The sequence below is a fragment of the Lissotriton vulgaris genome, chromosome 6 (genome assembly GCF_964263255.1).
Source record: "Lissotriton vulgaris chromosome 6, aLisVul1.2, whole genome shotgun sequence".
Classification (NCBI taxonomy): Eukaryota; Metazoa; Chordata; class Amphibia; order Caudata; family Salamandridae; genus Lissotriton; species Lissotriton vulgaris.
Genome location: NC_141694.1, coordinates 475754447 through 475771445, shown reverse-complemented (window position 1 = coordinate 475771445; position 16999 = coordinate 475754447). Strand labels below are relative to the sequence as shown.

General features: G+C 41.2%; 1 protein-coding gene across 3 annotated transcripts in view; it reads right to left on the bottom strand.

Moving 5' to 3' along the window:
* The window catches only part of ADGRB3 (adhesion G protein-coupled receptor B3), a 1725994-nt gene that overhangs the window by 106287 nt on the left and 1602708 nt on the right, over positions 1–16999 (bottom strand). For all 3 annotated transcript variants that reach the window (XM_086926462.1, XM_086926464.1, XM_086926463.1), the window contains 3 exons: positions 14082–14177; positions 9338–9377; positions 4472–5115 (listed from right to left, as the gene is read on the bottom strand). In XM_086926462.1, coding sequence (XP_086782588.1) covers positions 4472–5115; positions 9338–9377; positions 14082–14177 — 780 coding nt within the window. The remainder of the gene's footprint in view (positions 1–4471; positions 5116–9337; positions 9378–14081; positions 14178–16999) is intronic.

The window sequence follows — 16999 nt, the reverse complement described above, 5'->3', positions numbered from 1 at the left end:
AGAACTTACCCCCTAGAGATTACCGTTGCAATCCCTCCTCCTCCTGCTTCAAAAGGGACCTAAAACTCCTTTTCCTCAACAATTACTTTAACATGCACTCCAACTGAACTGCGTTCCAATACCTCACTCTCTCTGACTATACACTTTCCGACAGTCAGTTGCTTGATTGTTTCAGCTGTCTAATATGTCATTTACCCCTTAACATATGCTGTTCTAATTGTCCACTTACAGTACCCACCCTATCTACCTAACAGTTCTCTTTGTCTTTATTTATGCATGTACTTGAATCTAAGGGACTCACATTATATGTAAAGCTAATTTATGTAAAGTGCTCTGGTACCTTCGGGTCTAGCCAGCACTATATAAAACCTATAAATAAATAATAAATACATTCCGTTTCAAGGGCCTACACAGGTACATGATAGTGTAGCTGAGAACTATGCAACAGCTAAAACAATTGTCATATTCCTGCATTTTGATTAGTTTAGTATGAAATTGGACGGGCTCAATAGCATTCAAACCACACTGCCATAAAGGAGACACCCACTCCCTTTCTCTATGAGGAACCATATGCAAGGGATGAAGTCCAATATAATAATCTCAATGATCGAGTAAATACATCTTAGGCCTTGATAAGGGGCTAGAGTTCGATGTACAACCTGGCTTTTGTTGCCGATGAATACTGTTCATATGAACCACAATAACATATTTACATTGATAGCACTTTAAATTGAACTTGATTAGACTCACTGTATTTTTGGTTCAGGACATATTGGAGAGGCAAATAGAAGATATTTGGAGCATAAAGCAGTATGTTATGACGTATTCAGTGATTAACCAACCAGAGAAGTACTTGGAAGCAGACTTCGTGGATTTAACTTTCAGTACTTGTGGTAGGAGAGCAGAACAGGCCTACTGTAAATATTTGACAGGGAAATGCCTTAAGGGTAAATCACTCATATGACATATCTAATGGGGCAAGTTGTGTATATGATGTCCTAGCACAGCTCATTTGAATATCTGTTGGGGTGACTATGCTTGGACAAGTAGCTAGCAGCAGCAGGGCAAACATTTCATGTTTTGGCTCTACTTTGGATCTATTCTCTCTACTGATTTTAGGAAGCATTCCAAAACACATAGCGCTGAAATAAAAAAAACGTTACATTTAAAATGATGTGATTTCTACCCAGCACTCTTGTCCAGTGCACGCTCTTTGGAAGAATGAATGGAAGTATAATTCATAGCCTCTCTGAGACGTCCTTCGAAACCAAAGATTGCACTCTCAATCAATTGTCCTGTCTTGGGAAAATAAGACTGAAAAAAGAGCCCAAACGAGCTGAGCTTTTAGCTGCACCTTCACCTAACATTACAGACTTTTAGAACACTTTCAAAACTAGAACCTATTTCAACCAGCATCCCTGAAATGTAACTGTTTAGATAATTAGACTTCACTGACCCAAACATATACCGGCTACGAATCCACCCTAAGCAAATAAATAATCAAGACATTGTAACTAGGCTGTGTTTACGAAAGATAGGAAAGTTCCCAAAAAGTAAAGGATACTCGAGAATAGACTCCACAGTCATAAACGTCTGTGTTGTGCCACTGAGAGGAGTTATTGACTCGTGTTTTTTTCCTGTCGCTCATCGCCGTTTTTTTTCTGAGGATGACAGACAGGAAAAGAAAACACATGATCCACTCTAACTAGGGTGCACGGTATAATGTCCTTCCTCCAATGACTCTGTTCCGTTGAGCAAATGGGGACTCTGTCGACAAAATATTTAAGATCTGCTCATCTTTAACCCCCTGGCTGCGGCGTTAATTCCGCCGCAGCGCTAGGGGGAGGGGGGCCACGCGGCGCCGCCATGCTCGTGACGGCACCACTCCGTCACGAGCCACGGGCGCGATGTGCTTGTGACAGAGTGGTTCCGTCACGGCCCCGCCCGCTCAATAGAACGCTGAGCGTAGGCATGAAATCGCTGCCGCGCAGGCGTGGCGGCCGGGCCGTGACGGAACCACTCCGTCATTAGCACAGCATGTCCGTTGCTGGTGACGGAGTGGTTCAGTCACCAGCACAGAAAGGGTTACATGAGGGACTGATGGCTTGGCGGGCAGGGCACTCCGTAACGAAATACCCTCTCTGCCAAAGCCTAAATCCTGCCCTTAATTTGCATTTTGGATGCTTTGTTTGCCCAGCTAGACTACTGTATGTCTTCTTTTGAGAAATGTCGGCCCAATGCCAGTAGAGGGGGTTTAAGAAGAGTGGACTACAGCTTCATTCAGCTTCAGTCTCTGCCCTACCTAACCTTGAAGAAAGGGATCTGCTTAGTGCCGATCAACCACTAGATACACTTTTCAACACTTCAAGCAACTCATTGAATACAGGTGAGCATCTCATGCCAACATATCTAAAAATACGGCTACAACCTGCGTAATTAAATCCATTGGGCTTGAGTAAACAGTTGATCGTTTGATCATGTTGGTCCTCCTTCAGGGAAAGAGCCAGTCTCTCTGGTAAATAAGCAGAACATCACGTAAAGGGGTAATACACAACACACTAGGGGACCAATTCAAAACGACAAAGAAAATACGTAAATTATGAGACGCACAGCTTGCAGCAAACCATGTTTGTAATTTGCAAGTATTTGAGTGGTTTACACACACATTCGAATCTCACTGCAGATGTGAAAATTCAAGCTTTGCTAAGCAGGGACTGTTTGCTTAACTCCATGTGTGCATACTCTTCAAATTATGTACAGCATGCATGCATAGAGTTGTGAAAATGTCCCTTACGCTGTATTTTTTCTTCTGATACAAACATTTGTAAAGACACGACTCCTCTTTTTCCTTATGCCCCCACAAAAATTGCATTTTGGATGACTTTCACACAATCTGACAACCACTGAAATCGCAATCATTTAGAAGCACCTTAGACTCACAAACAGGCATACGTGTAGCTTTAATTTGATATAAATACCCACAAAAATGATGAGATCCTTTGGTTAGTTATGAATATCAATTGCATTTACTTGACCACTCCATGGAAACTTTCATTGTCCCTTCCAATGTAAAATCAAAACTACAGGCCAGTGAGTGACTGAGTGGGGCATCTGCTGCGTACAGTATGCTGACAGGGATCTTGTCCCTGCCATACTTCATGCATGTTTCTCAATTTGCAACTATTTGTGTGTGTAAGTCACAGGTATGCTTAAGAAAGCATTGGATAGACTACTTTTAAATTTGTGGAGCAAGGAACATTCTTTTGATTTTGCAAGGGTAACCTCATCTATTCCCAAATAACCAGCAGACGAGCGGAAGTGACATCAAGTGCCAAATCCAAAAGATAAGCTATAGTGAGGAGTTTGTATTCACTCAACAAAGCGCATATTTTGGGTGTGCTCAAATCCACGTTCCCACTCACTGGCTCTGTGAGCAGAATTGCAAAACTAACAAAGAAGAATTCCTAAAGTGGTTTTGCATTTGTAAATAATGAATAGGTTCACCTTAGAATTGCAAAAAGCTTTGTGAATGGACCCAACATGTTTGTTTTCAGAAAATGACAAGCTGGATCACAGACTCAATTAGGCTATTTACTTTTTAGGAAACATTGATATTTCGAGACAATATGAATGAGTTTCCAAAATATTTTCTAAGGAGGGAACACTAATTGGTGCCAGAGAAACCTTTGCTTGCATACAGTGGGCCGTTTTGCTGCTGTGGCAATTACTTAATTTTTCATGTAAAAGCATCTTCTGAAAACACATTATCACTATATGTAATTGTTGTCTCAGGCCTGAGCTTTATCAAGAGTGTAACCTGTCTCTTCTGATCCTGTAAGTATTTTCTAACCTGAGAGATAGCTCTGCTCTCTAAATACAATAGGGGGTGTTGTGAAATAGTATACTGAGACAATTAAAACTGACCCTACACCTATGAGTTTTTTCAAATAATGTTGAGAATTGTGCTGTTAAATGTAACACATATTTCCATATTTTTCAGACCTGAACTCCTCCGATGACATTCAGGCTTGCGCACCTTAAAGTATTGGGTATTGGGACCTTTCATGAGTTTTGAAATATTAAGACATTTCAAGAGTTCAACATTTAAAAATGCCTTTGACCAACTGTTCAATTTGTTAGGAACATAGCATTGCAAAATTAACACTTACCTGTTGTTTTTCAGAGTTTTCTCTTGATAGAGAACTACCCAAGCCTCTTAAAGGACCCCAAGCTTGCTCCTTTCACTTGTTCACTATATGCAATATAGTCATGACATTTACACCCCAAATGTCACTAGCTGTCTCTGAATGGTAGTTTGTTGCCACTGGATTGAAAGAGATCTTAATAAGCATTTTCTATGAATATCCTATTTCACCAATTAACAAAGCATTTAAACATCCTACCATCCACAGCATTGTGTTTGTATGGCAAATTTCTAGTGAGTTTGAACATTTAAACATAAATGACTAACCTCCAGAGAGCTCATTGATACTGTTGACCCAGTTTCACTTCTGGAAAGTCCCGCACAGTCATCAAGTTCTGCAGCCATGAAGTTCTTTACTGCTGTGCGTGGCTCAAATGGAAGGCTCTGCATATGTTCTTGAGCCATAAGATGCTGATCTAAATTTAAACTGAATTGGTCCATTCTAGCAGTGTTCATGCTAAACTCCGGATTTACTTTGTAGTGCAACAGTCTTTCGTGAGGCAAGGTGTCCATGCCCATGTTCAGCTTGCTCTCATCTTTCATCTGAGATGGCATGTTCACTGAACCCCTTGGCATCACAATATAGTCACTCTCCATCATCCGATCCTGAGTATGGCCCATGTCCATGTCCCCACCCCTCATGGTATCGTCCGTGCATAGGTACACAGTTCGTCGCAACTCGCTGTTCTCTTTTTTCAGACACTGATCAGCCAGATCACTCCTGTTCATAGGCATGTGCAGGCCTGAAGGCTGCTGTATAATAACTTTGGACATAATGTTTCCAGGCAGCGTGGAGTAGCTCATTCCTTCTGGGTTCATGCCCTTTTCATCCTCGTCATCGTTCAGGGAAATCCTCGACATGGTTCCTGTAATAGTAGCAGCTCTGCAGGGTCCAATGTCTTTATGTAAAACTGCAAAGTAAGAAAGCATTTCATAACATGGTATTAGTTCACAGATACAGGTACAAAAGCTTTGTGCCAAAATACGTTTTAATGATTTACAAATGTAACCCCTTCACTGCGGCGGCTATTCTGCCGCAGTGCTAAGGGGGCGGGGCGGCCGCCCGGCGGCCTCATGCCGGTGACGGAACCGCTCCGTCACCAGCGTCGGTGGCGCTGTGCTTATGACGGAGCGGTTCCGTCACGGCCCGCCCCGCTCAATAGAATGGTCAGCGCAGGCGTGGAATTAGCGCCGCGCATGAGCAGCGAGCGGGCCATGACGGAACCGCTCCGTCATCAGCACAGCGCCACCGCAGCTGATGACGGAGCGGTTCCGTCATCAGCAGACAAGGGGTTAACCCTGCCAGCTTGTTTTCTCTTGAATATGGCTGTCTACTTGCTAACATTAAAAATGCCCTGATACCCTTTAGAAAGCCAGCTCATTCGAAGATACATTCTTCTAACTCTTTTCCTAAATAATTGTTGTATTAATAGCTGGGTTACAAACAAGATAGCAAATTTTAGGATAATTTGTGCACTTCTGCTTCAGACGGTATTGAAAAGAGAGAACCAGCCCAGCATATTTCACGGTCCAGCTATATTATGCTAGGATTGTATTATTGTGGGGATTTGTGTTACACTTACGTTGAAATATACTGTTCACAGCACTGTTGACAATCAATCTTGATAAACAAAAGAAGTTTTTGGCATTCGGAATTTAAAGTAAAACGATATAATTAGGAGTGGAATTTGTAGATGTCCTTCCACTGTATGCAAACAGGTTAGAGAGAAACGTATTTGGAGTCTGTCAATATCAATACACCACAGGAAAACAACAAATAGACACACACAAATCCTACGGCCTTTAGCACAAATCAGAACATTTTTCACTCATTTCTGCTCTGTTTGATATGAAAATTCACTTTCATGCCCTGGCGTATATTTACACTACCATTAAAATTGGGTTTCAACCCTTTAAACATTCAGCCTCTTGAAATAATGTTCTTCTAACTCAACACCAACCACTTCTCAGTTGGTTTCTTTTATTTGCTTTTAAATTGTCAGAAAAAGCTTTGACAAGTGTGTTCGAGTAAATCCAGCTTGCATGTGGAAATGTTTAAAAGTATAATGTGTCAACATGATGAGAAAATTGCTGTAACTGTGGGAAAGAAAAACAAAGTGCTCCCAGAGTATTTCTTTTTATGTACTGCCCCTTAATTGGGCTGAGTAAGAATAAATATATGTTTGCACAAAGGAACTACCCTCATGAACTTCCGCCCTGACTAAGACATCCTTAGGAGGGGGAGGGCCGGGATGCCCTCAGCAGCTGGAAAGAAGGCAGGCACATCCAGTTTTGGTACTCATACCATGTTCCATTAGCTACTCTGAAAGCCACTGTTCTCAGTGACCCTGCAGTCCGAGCAAATTCATGTACAACCCAACTTTGCAACAGGTGTGCATTCAGCCATAGAAATAAAGCACAAGTGTAGTATATTTTACCTGCTGCAGGGGAGGGAGAATGGAGGGACAGTGAGCCCATGACATGATGCAGACTTAACACTTCAGGACGTCAGCAAGAGGCTTCGATGCAGCCCTGCTACTAAACATTTGCCCCTGCTGCAGCAAATCTTATTTACTATTGAAAACACTTGGTGGAGAAGTGTGGCTCACGGTGTGGAGAAGTGAGGCTCACGGTGTAGAGCAGGCAGACCCGGAAGCTGAGGTCAGACCGGGGACCAGGGTTCAATTCCCGACGCGGCAGTGTCTTGAGCTCAAATGTCCACGGACTCGATAATTCTCTCTTCGGTGCCTGCTCTAATCATGGGTTCTCACTCTGCAACTCTGGGCATTAAGCTTGCTTAATCTCCACAACGGCCCCCTGCGGTGGGATGCCTGGCTTTCACCTTGGGGATGCCCTGTAGGGGCTATCTCACAGGGAAAAGCCAGGACGGGTTCCCAAGGCAAGCGCCGGGAAACCTCCGGGTAGCTGTGCGCTCAATAAATGCAATAATAATAATAATAATAACACTTACAATAATAATGTGCATAATATTACGTTTAAATAAAGCATGTGCTAAATGCAAAATTTGTAGAAGGTAATCATCCTTGAATGTTACTCGTAAATTAAACACTGGTAAGTGTAACTGTTGATGCCATATTAAATTAAAAATGAGGTATTAACCAAGAAAGGCCTGTTTTACACATTGAATACTTGTTTGTGCAAGATGCTTTTCTTCTCTCTGCTGCAGATGTTGCTACTTCAGAAGCCTACTGCTGGTTAGTGAACAGACACTTGTTTTGTATTAGACAACTGATAGCAAAGTTCTCATCAGGAAGTGACAATAATTACAAAAAGAATGATACATGAGAAGAAGTTTGGACTTCACGAAAATAACATTGTAATATTTCCTAGGACTAAAGTTTGAAAGTCTATTATGCTCTGATAAGAGCATGACGAGCGAACCTGTCACTGGGAGCTTGCTGATATTCTATTGGTGGATGAAGAAGGCAAAAGAAAATAATGTTGCAACATAGCATGAATGTGTTTATAATAGTGCATGTTCATAGAGTAGCGCTAGGTTACAGAGCTTAAACTTCAGAGCCGAGGAGCAGATCGTATGGGATTTTTTTTATACCGACACAGAAATGTAGCAGTTTGTAAATGTCATTATAGCTAATGAGTGAACCATTGAACATCTGTTTAAACTGAACTTGTGCATTAACCTTGGAACCACTCATTCTTTGATGACAACTCAATTTTGGCCACTGTTTGTAATGGTACAGAGGCCAATTTCAGTTAAAATAGCAGCATTACTACAAATTATGTCAGCATGGATTGAACGTAGAAGAGATTCACGTGCCCTGTTGTATCCTGTGGTTAAACACATATCTGTACCTTCAAATGCCAAAAAGTGTTTGGTTGATGTTAGGAAATCTGATGTTTTATTGATCTTTTAATTGGACTGTTTAAGAACAGTTACTGAGGGCAGGTGTATTAACTAGAAGAAACAGATACGAACTATCACAACCTAATTAAGTTCAGAGCAGCAACATTCTGCTGCATAATCATTTTACTGATAATATGGAATTGCAAATTAATATTTCGACACCTCTTGCTGCTCTGCTTAATCCACTGCAGATGTTAAAGGCGGGGCCAACATTTAGTTTGTGAGAAATGTCACCCCTTTTAGGACAGATATTGATGCAGTCATCCAATTTGCATATCTCTGCAGTTCATTTCCTTGGAAGCACCGTTCTGTGCTCCTTTCTATAGATATTTCGTATTTGTGTGCTCACTGAGAGGAACAGGCATGCATGTACAGGAAAAGCTCAATTTCTCCCTTGAGAAACGTGTTTTCCGTAATAAAATATGCCAATGCTGCCTAACCGGATGCATGAGTTCCCTTTCAAGGTGCCCCATGGGCAACCTTTTTCTTTTTCCTTATATTAAAAGATGTTATCAGTTCAAAAAATGACATCAGTTCTGTGAGCAGAATAGGAACTCTGGAGCATATTATCAAGGGGGTTTATCTCCGCTTTTTTGGCTTTAAAAGCCAAGAAAGCGGAGATAAAATTATCTCCCTATTACCAAGCTGTCGCTAACACCAGTTAGTGACAGCTAATAGGAGATAGCGACCATCTTGGGCCCCGCTATGCATGTCAGTGATATTTATCACTAATGACATGCAAAGTGGGCGTGCCAAGATGTTAGCGACTGGAAACAGTCCCTAACATCGCTATCTCCTATTACCAACTTTTGGAGATATTCGCGCTAAGCGCGAATATCTCCAAAAGCTAACACCTGCCCTGAGCAGTTCTTAGCCATGTTATCCAATGGGAGGTGGATAACATGGCTAAGAGCATTTGCTCGCTAATGCATGAATATCGCTGACTTTTCAGCGATATTCATGCATTGCGGCCGTTTTTTATCGCATTTGCGATAAACCTTGCTAATAGCAAGGTTTATCTGCGATAAAAAGCGCCGATGTGCGGCGATAATTTTTGTCTCTAAACAAGTTAGAGACAAAAATTATCGCTAGTTGTTGGTAATATGCCCCTCTATTCCTACGAAGAATCCCTGACTTGATTTTTTTCATATTTTACTTTGTGATGGAATACAACAGTGTATAGCTTGTGTTTTAGAGCATTACATAAAATCAGGCTTCTGTACCAGGCACCATTTGAACAATCTTACCTGACCGACACGCAATATCCACATCTTTTTCAAAATCGGTCTGTTTAAAAGACATGATAAAAAGACAAATGTTAGTAATTTGAAAAACATTTGAAATTGAATTGCTAACATTTACAATTACTTGTAGGAAACCTTTATGCTCTAATCACACACCATAGCTTAAAAAAACCATAGGCATCCACAATGGTACCATATTCAAACTTACAAAATAATTCCCAATAATGTCTCACTCCAGACCTCCAGGATCTCAAATGCACCATCTCTCTAACTGTTGACTATGGAGAATATTGTCAGATATGTGGACATCTTGAAAATCTAGTATGTCTCTTGAGTTAGAATTGTGTCTACCCCAGACAAGGTGACTTTAAAAGGAAGGAAATTATGTCAGTGCTGTCTTTTGTCAGGGTCTAGGCTGATTATTTCATATAACTCATGACATAAGTTAAATTAAGTTATTGCTAATCCGTTCCTGGAGCTAGAGCCATCTATAGTCCATTGATGTCTCGAAGGACAAGCCTAAAAAGGTGAAGGTGGCAATATTTTAGATTATAGTGGATATTATTAAATGACTTAGGGCAGAAGAAGGTAAGAGGTAGAAGACTGATACATAGATACATATAGACATTTATGGTGTGGAAAGCTTCAAAGAATTGCTCATTAGTTCTTTGTAAGCACACTCAAATGACTTTTACACATCATAAGAAGAGTTAATACAACTCCTTGCCAAATAAACGCAACCATACATGTAAGAGCTCAAAATTCCAAGACAATATAGTATGGCAGAATTGTGTTACATAGACTATTATTTAAATGCCAGCTAAATTCATGCACAGTGAGTTAGGGTATGTGTTCTTTGTGGAAGTGTGTTCAGGATATTAGAACATTGGAATGTGGAGCACTCCATTGAATGCAGGCTTCTATGTGGTTTTTGTTCTTAGCTGCTGCTGGGATTTAAACCCTCTCAGGCTCGGAGAGCTCTTTGTTTTTAGTAATTAGAACATTCTGCCCTCTAGGGGAGGAATGTTCTACTAGCCGTAGAGCCCTCCTAGAAGGCTCTATCAGCCATTAAAGGCCCGCTACGTTGTTATAAACCCTCTCCTTCGATTCAGGCCTTTAAGGCTGGAGTGGGCCTTTAATGGTCAGAAGAGCCCGCTAGGTTGGGTTCTTAGGCTATAGTAGGTCCTCCTCTTAGACATTAAAGCGACAGCAAAATTAATTTACATTCCTTTAAGCAGATAATAAGCATTTTCATGGTCAATTGGCGCTCCTTCTGAAGGATTGCCTGCCCTGGCAGGTCTTAGCATGGGCCATTGTACATCATGTTCCACACACAATTATCTTTGCATAACAATTGTGTTAGTTTTGTGTAGAAAAATACCAACACCACGAAAAAAATTACACTTGCTTGTGCTGTGTTCACGCTATTTCACTCTGCTATTTTTTTTTTTCACAACCAAACACTCTGCTATTTTTCAGTTAATATTAAGAATGATTAATTATACTGTTATATATCCCTTTTTTCAAATTGTGACTACCCTAAGTTTCTTTACTTTTCATATTCAAATCAGTATGACTATTGTGCCCTGTGACATGACCTCACCATCGGTAATCAAAAAAAAGGAAAAAAAAGTATATTCATTTCAGACTGCGACGCCTAGAAGGACATGGTAAACTGAATGCAGTAACTATTTAGTTCACTGTGCAGCATAGGGTATGTATATCACTGTCATTACAGACACAACTATGGCAAAACATGAATATTCAGAGAATGCAAGAAAGTAGTCTGTATTAATTCAAAGAGAAAGGCCATCCCCAAAGGATTAGCATGAGTTTCATAGTTAATGAGTTCAAAGTGAAGTTGTTGCCTTTAGAAGGATTTCATGAGTCTGTGTTTTTACATTCTCTCTAGACATAGGCACTGCATTCAGGGACCTTAGAAAACGAACACTGTTTTTGCAATAGTAAACTTGGAAAGTTTTTTCGCCTGTAATACCGTTGATCATCTTAACCGACAGGCTAATGAGGGAGTCTGTTTTTAACTGCGTCATCCCTGGTTTGTACAATGAACAGCAAAGTATGAGTGTCTGGCTTTTATAGTTCACTATCCTTTTTATCAGCTTTAAACCGTAGGAGGGAGATAGCTTTATAAGGATCTATGACCAGGAAAAATTATCATTGAAGAGCACCACAGCTCTCAGAAAGGGACATGTTTGTGTTTGCTTATTACCTAAGTACCACCGTATCAATACTTTTAAGATGAAACAAGGTAGGAGCACTCAACCGTTATTAGAACACTGGAATATTGAGCACTCCATCACAGACAATGGAGTGCTCTGGGCTTCCATGGGCCGATAGAAGCCCAGAGAACAACATTCTAAAGTTGTTTTTCATTCCCAGCTGCTGTGAACAAAGGCCTCTCGGGACTAAGGGGATTTAAATCCCCTCAGGCTCTGAGAAGCTTTTGTTTTTACCAATAAGAACATGGGGGCATATTATCAAGGGGGTTTATCTCCGCTTTTTTGGCTTTAGAAGCCAAGAAAGCGGAGATAAAATTATCTCCCTATTACCTAGCTGTCGCTAACACCAGTTAGCGACAGGTAGTAGGAGATAGCGACCATCTTTGGCCCCACTTTGCATGTCAGTGATATTTATCACTAATGACATGCAAAGTGGGCGTGCCAAGATGTTAGCGACTGGAAACAGTCGCTAATATCGCTATCTCCTATTACCAACTTTTGGAGATATTCGCGCTAAGCGCAAATATCTCCAAAAGCTAACACCTGCCCAGACCAGTTCTTAGCCATGTTATCCAATGGTAGGTGGATAACATGGCTAAGAGCATTAGCTCGCTAATGCATGAATATCGCTGACTTTTCAGCGATATTCATGCATAGCGGCCGATTTTTATCGCATTTGCGATAAACCTTGGTAATACCAAGTTTTATCTGCGATAAAAATCGCCGCAGCTCGGCGATAATTTTTTCACGCTAACCAAGCAATAGCGATAATTATTGCTATTGCTTGGTAATGTGCCCCATTCTGCCTTCTGGGGCGGAATGTTTAAATAGCCTTAGAGCCCTCCTAGCGGTCTCTACCGGCGATTGTTACAGACCCTTGCCTTTGGCTAGGGCCTTTAACGCTGGAGCAATCCTTTAATGACCAATAGAGCCTGCTAGGAAGATTTCAACAGACCTTATCTGAAACTGGTCATCCTAGCAGTGCCAGGATACTGCACCTTTTCTATGTCTGGTATTGGCATTCATGCATGTACATGCATTCTCCATACTGCACCTGGAGGCACCAAACCATCTGATTCTGAAGGGTTTGTCTTGCAAAGAATAATGGAGCATGTGTTTTGTGCTGGGTCTAGTGTTGGAGAAGTCTTAGGCATTGTTTATTTCTTAATCTAATTTACTGATAATGTGTGAACTGCCATAATACGTACGATTTCATATATTCCCCCAAACAGAAATGCTCAGACTAATAGGAGGCAGACAAAAAAGGATTTGTGTAGGGCAGCAGAGAAAGGTTACTCCCACAATCTGTTTAGTTGATGATTCTTGCACAGTACTACACTGTGACCTCCTATTTACTTAGTTGAACAGTCAGCAGGAGACGTTTGGCAGTCCAATGGAGGCATGGAGAAGACCTACTAGAAAAATCACGACGCCTACCTTGGTAAATAATTAAGCAACAGTTTAATTTTCTCCATAAAAACACTTGATTGCCAAGAGTTTGGAATGTATGGGGTGCTTATAAAATTTTATTTATCAATAGTCACTGTGCGTTCCAATTTGCCTTACCTGGGATAGTGACCGACATATTTATAACATTAAGAAAATACAAATATTTCAAACATAAGAACCAATTTTCATTGTGTATATTGAGTGTAGCAATTTAGGTAAATATGTAATCTGTAAAGAAAACAGACATTGAATGGGATGCTTTGAAAATGTGCTGGTACACTCATCTTTGCTTCAAATAAAATATATAAATACATGACATTTCTGAGGAATATCTTTTGAGTCAAAGGCTAGTGCAGTGCTCATGATAAAGGGTAGCTTTACAGGACCCTCACTGCCATATTTATATAATCTGGAATCACAAGCTTGGCACATTTTCCATCGTCCGTCTACTCTTTCTCAGGTATCAAATAATTATCATGCCTCTGTCTGTTACAGCTCTCTAAAATTAACATGTTTGGCAGCAGGGACGGCTCGTGGAGGGAGTTACGGTGGGGCAGGAGGGCGGAGAGGGGGAGGGGCAGGGCGGAGGTTGCTAAAAACCGGCATATGGATAATTGCAGGTAAGTAAACAATTTAATTAATAAAACGAATTTCGTAGTGCGCCTTGCATCGCAAAATGCAATGCAGTGCGAGCTACGAAATTCGTTTTATTAATTAAATTGTTTACTTACCTGCAATTATCCATATGCCGGTTTTTAGCAACCTCCGCCCTGCCCCTCCCCCTCCCCGCCCTCCTGCCCCACCGTAACTCCCTCCACGAGCCGTCGCTGTTTGGCAGTCACTCTTACCAGGTCCAGGAACAAATCTAGCCCTTTTCACAATCCAGACACCAATACCCATCTCAGGCTGAATTTTTCTAAAATATCTCAGATGGCAGCAAAGGTGCAAATGTCAGACATTAACTGGCATTAATATTTCAACTTCATACTCTTGGGATGCTCAGTGCAATCTTTATTAGGAGGGCTGGATAATCAGTCAAGGAGAGAATAAAAGCTAACCATGATCTGAGCATGTCCATTAGGAAAAGAACTTGAAGAATCAGCATTGATTGGATCTTGGCAGTTCCTCAATCGACATCTGAAAGCATCCTGGACCTGTGAAGACAATTACAGTACTCAATGTTCTTCACCTTAATCATGTTTAACAATTGAAGAAAACAACAGCAGATAGTGATGAGGAAACTCCATTCGATTTTGGAAGCGCGGCTTAAGAGTAAGACACATTTACATACTATATTTGAAAGTATTGTGACGAAAGAGATGTAAAGGAATTTGATTGAACTCCCGCAATCAGTTTTTCGCAACAGCTTCAACAAGAAGGGAAGACACACAGGAATGTATGTGATGCAAACAATAAGCACATTCCTGTCTTCCTGGGGGATGAGTCATTCAGAGCTATGTTCTGTGACCCAGGGGGTATGTTAGTGACTGCACACTCTTACGTTTAAAACAGACATAGAAGCATGATATTCTTAGAGAAAATCGAGGGGATAAAGATTTTCATGATTTTATTGGCCTCTAGAAAATAATACCATATACTTTTACGATTCTTTCACACTTCACAGCTAAAAAATTATATTTAAACCCCCATATGATGTTGCAAAAAGGTAAACAGGGCACTTCTTTTGTAACTAGAAGTTAGTATATAAAAAAAAAACAAAGCTTATTGTAGTGTCTAAGCGAACTCTGTGTTACTGGACACATTCTGACATTATTGAGTTTCTGACAGTGTGACAAATATCTCCAGCATTACAATGGGAATCATTAACTGTGAGGGAAGAATGAACTAGCAGGAATTTATCGGAAAGACCACAGTGTAGCCAATATTTTTATTTCCATATTGTGAATGCCATTCTGAGTACAAAGCAATTTCCTGTGCTATTGTGTTGTTTAGAATTACATCCAAGGCGCTGGGAATTCACGTTCAACAGCTGTGGTAACTGTTGCAATAAAGAACATGCGTGGCAACATTTCCGTTTTGCCACAGAATATGCTTATTGAACAAAAGGCAAAGGCGTCCCGAGTTAATAGAAATCTTTTGATTACTCAAACATAACAGCAATATAATAAAAAAAGGGTAAAAACTCTTCATCCTGATTCAATGAATTTTTTTTTAGATGTGAAAGAAGTTCTGGCAGAACCTGATGAAAACGCTGATGTCATTCCTGATGCCCTTGGTAATATAATCAGTCATTTATTCAATGACGTCGTATAAGGTGGGATCATCGATGAAACCATTTGTAATATTTTCTTTGCAAGTTAGGTGAAAGCAACACTAGCAGTACATGGTTGAAGTATTAATTTGAGCGGCTACCTAAAAGGGTAATTTTCAAGGGTTTGCATAACCTTAAAGGCAGGCCAGCTATTTTTCCCCTTGGATTTTAAGACTGTAAGAAATTAGCTTGCTGGTTGACTGGGTGTGAGCCCTGGTCAAACAGCAATCCCAATTCTTGTCAGGCTAAGGCACAAACAAACCCCAAATAAACCTGTGCTCAAACCCCCGATAGCTTGGCACAGATTAGTCAGGCTTAACTTAAAGGAATTGTGTAAAGTATTTGTGCAACACTTTAAACAGTAACATAGTGAAAACACACCACAAAAAGGAGACCACAACAGAGTTTGAAAAATAGAGTCATTTTTAGTAAAACAAGACCAAAATTACTAAAATTCAATTAGTTGAACCGGAAATATTAAAATTTAAAGTTTTTAGAGAATGTAGCACCAAAAGGCATAAAGCTTCAACTGTGGATTGCTGGTCACACTGGACTGGGACAAAGTCAGAAGTTCAGGCTGACTGCGACAAAGCACGGGCCTTCTACAGTGACCCAGTTAGGCATGCTCAACAAGTTCCTTAAATCCTGGTCTGCAGAGCTTTGTGTGGATCCGTGTTAAAGATGCGTCACACAGCCAAAGCGATGGGTTGGTTGCGAGGTGCACCAAGGCTGTGGTGCAAGGTCCTGTTTGCATCAATGTGGGTTTGTGATGCAAAGTCTGGAGTGGGAGATGCATCGTGAAGTTGGGTGATGCATCGGTTCTGAGTATCTGCAAAGCTGTGATGCAAAGTCTGGCATCATTGTTGAGGCTGCCGTAGACAAGAAATGCAAGGGCTTGCACTGAGGATGCGTCAGACAGCGGTGGTTATGAAGGTGATGTGGGCTGTGGTGGTGATATGAGTCTTTGTGATGAGTCCAATCCACATATCAGCAGAGATGTGTTGGTTGTGCTTGGGGCCGTGGCTCGCAGCAGGGGAGATGCGTTGGTTCAGATGGATATACAAAGTTTGACAAAGCACCTTAAGTCCACTCCCAAGGGTCCAGGACTGGCTAGCATCACTTGGCAGGGCAGACTCACAGATGTCAAAGTCCAGGTGCAGATGCAATGTTTTTGGTAGCCTGTTATGTCTGTGATGCTTCAGATCAGTAAACCAGCCAACTAGCCCTTTGAGTCACTCTGGCTTCTGGGTTCAAGAGAAGCAGGCCCAGTCCCCACCCAGACAGGAGGGCAGCAGGTGGAGGTCAGCACAGCAAACTAGGAGTCCAGCAGAGTACAGTCCAGCACAGTGTCGTTCCTACAGCAGCACCATAGTCCTTCTTCCTAGTAGAATATCCACAGGTCCAGAAGTGTACTGAACTGTTGGTGTCTGAGGTCCAGTATTTATACCCAGTTGTGCTTTTGAAGTAGAGAGAAGCTTCTAGATGAATGCATTTGAAATGCACAGTTGCCCTGTCTCCCTAGCCCTGGCTCCAGGCTAACTATCCTTTGTTTAGAGACAGGACACAGCCTATTTAGGTGTAAGTGGGCCTGAGCCCAGCTCCTCCCTCTCATCCTGGCAGTAATGGCCCATCCATGCACACCTAATCTCCCTATTGTGTGTGCCTGTCTAGGAGAAATACACAAAGTTCAACTGTAAGCTACAG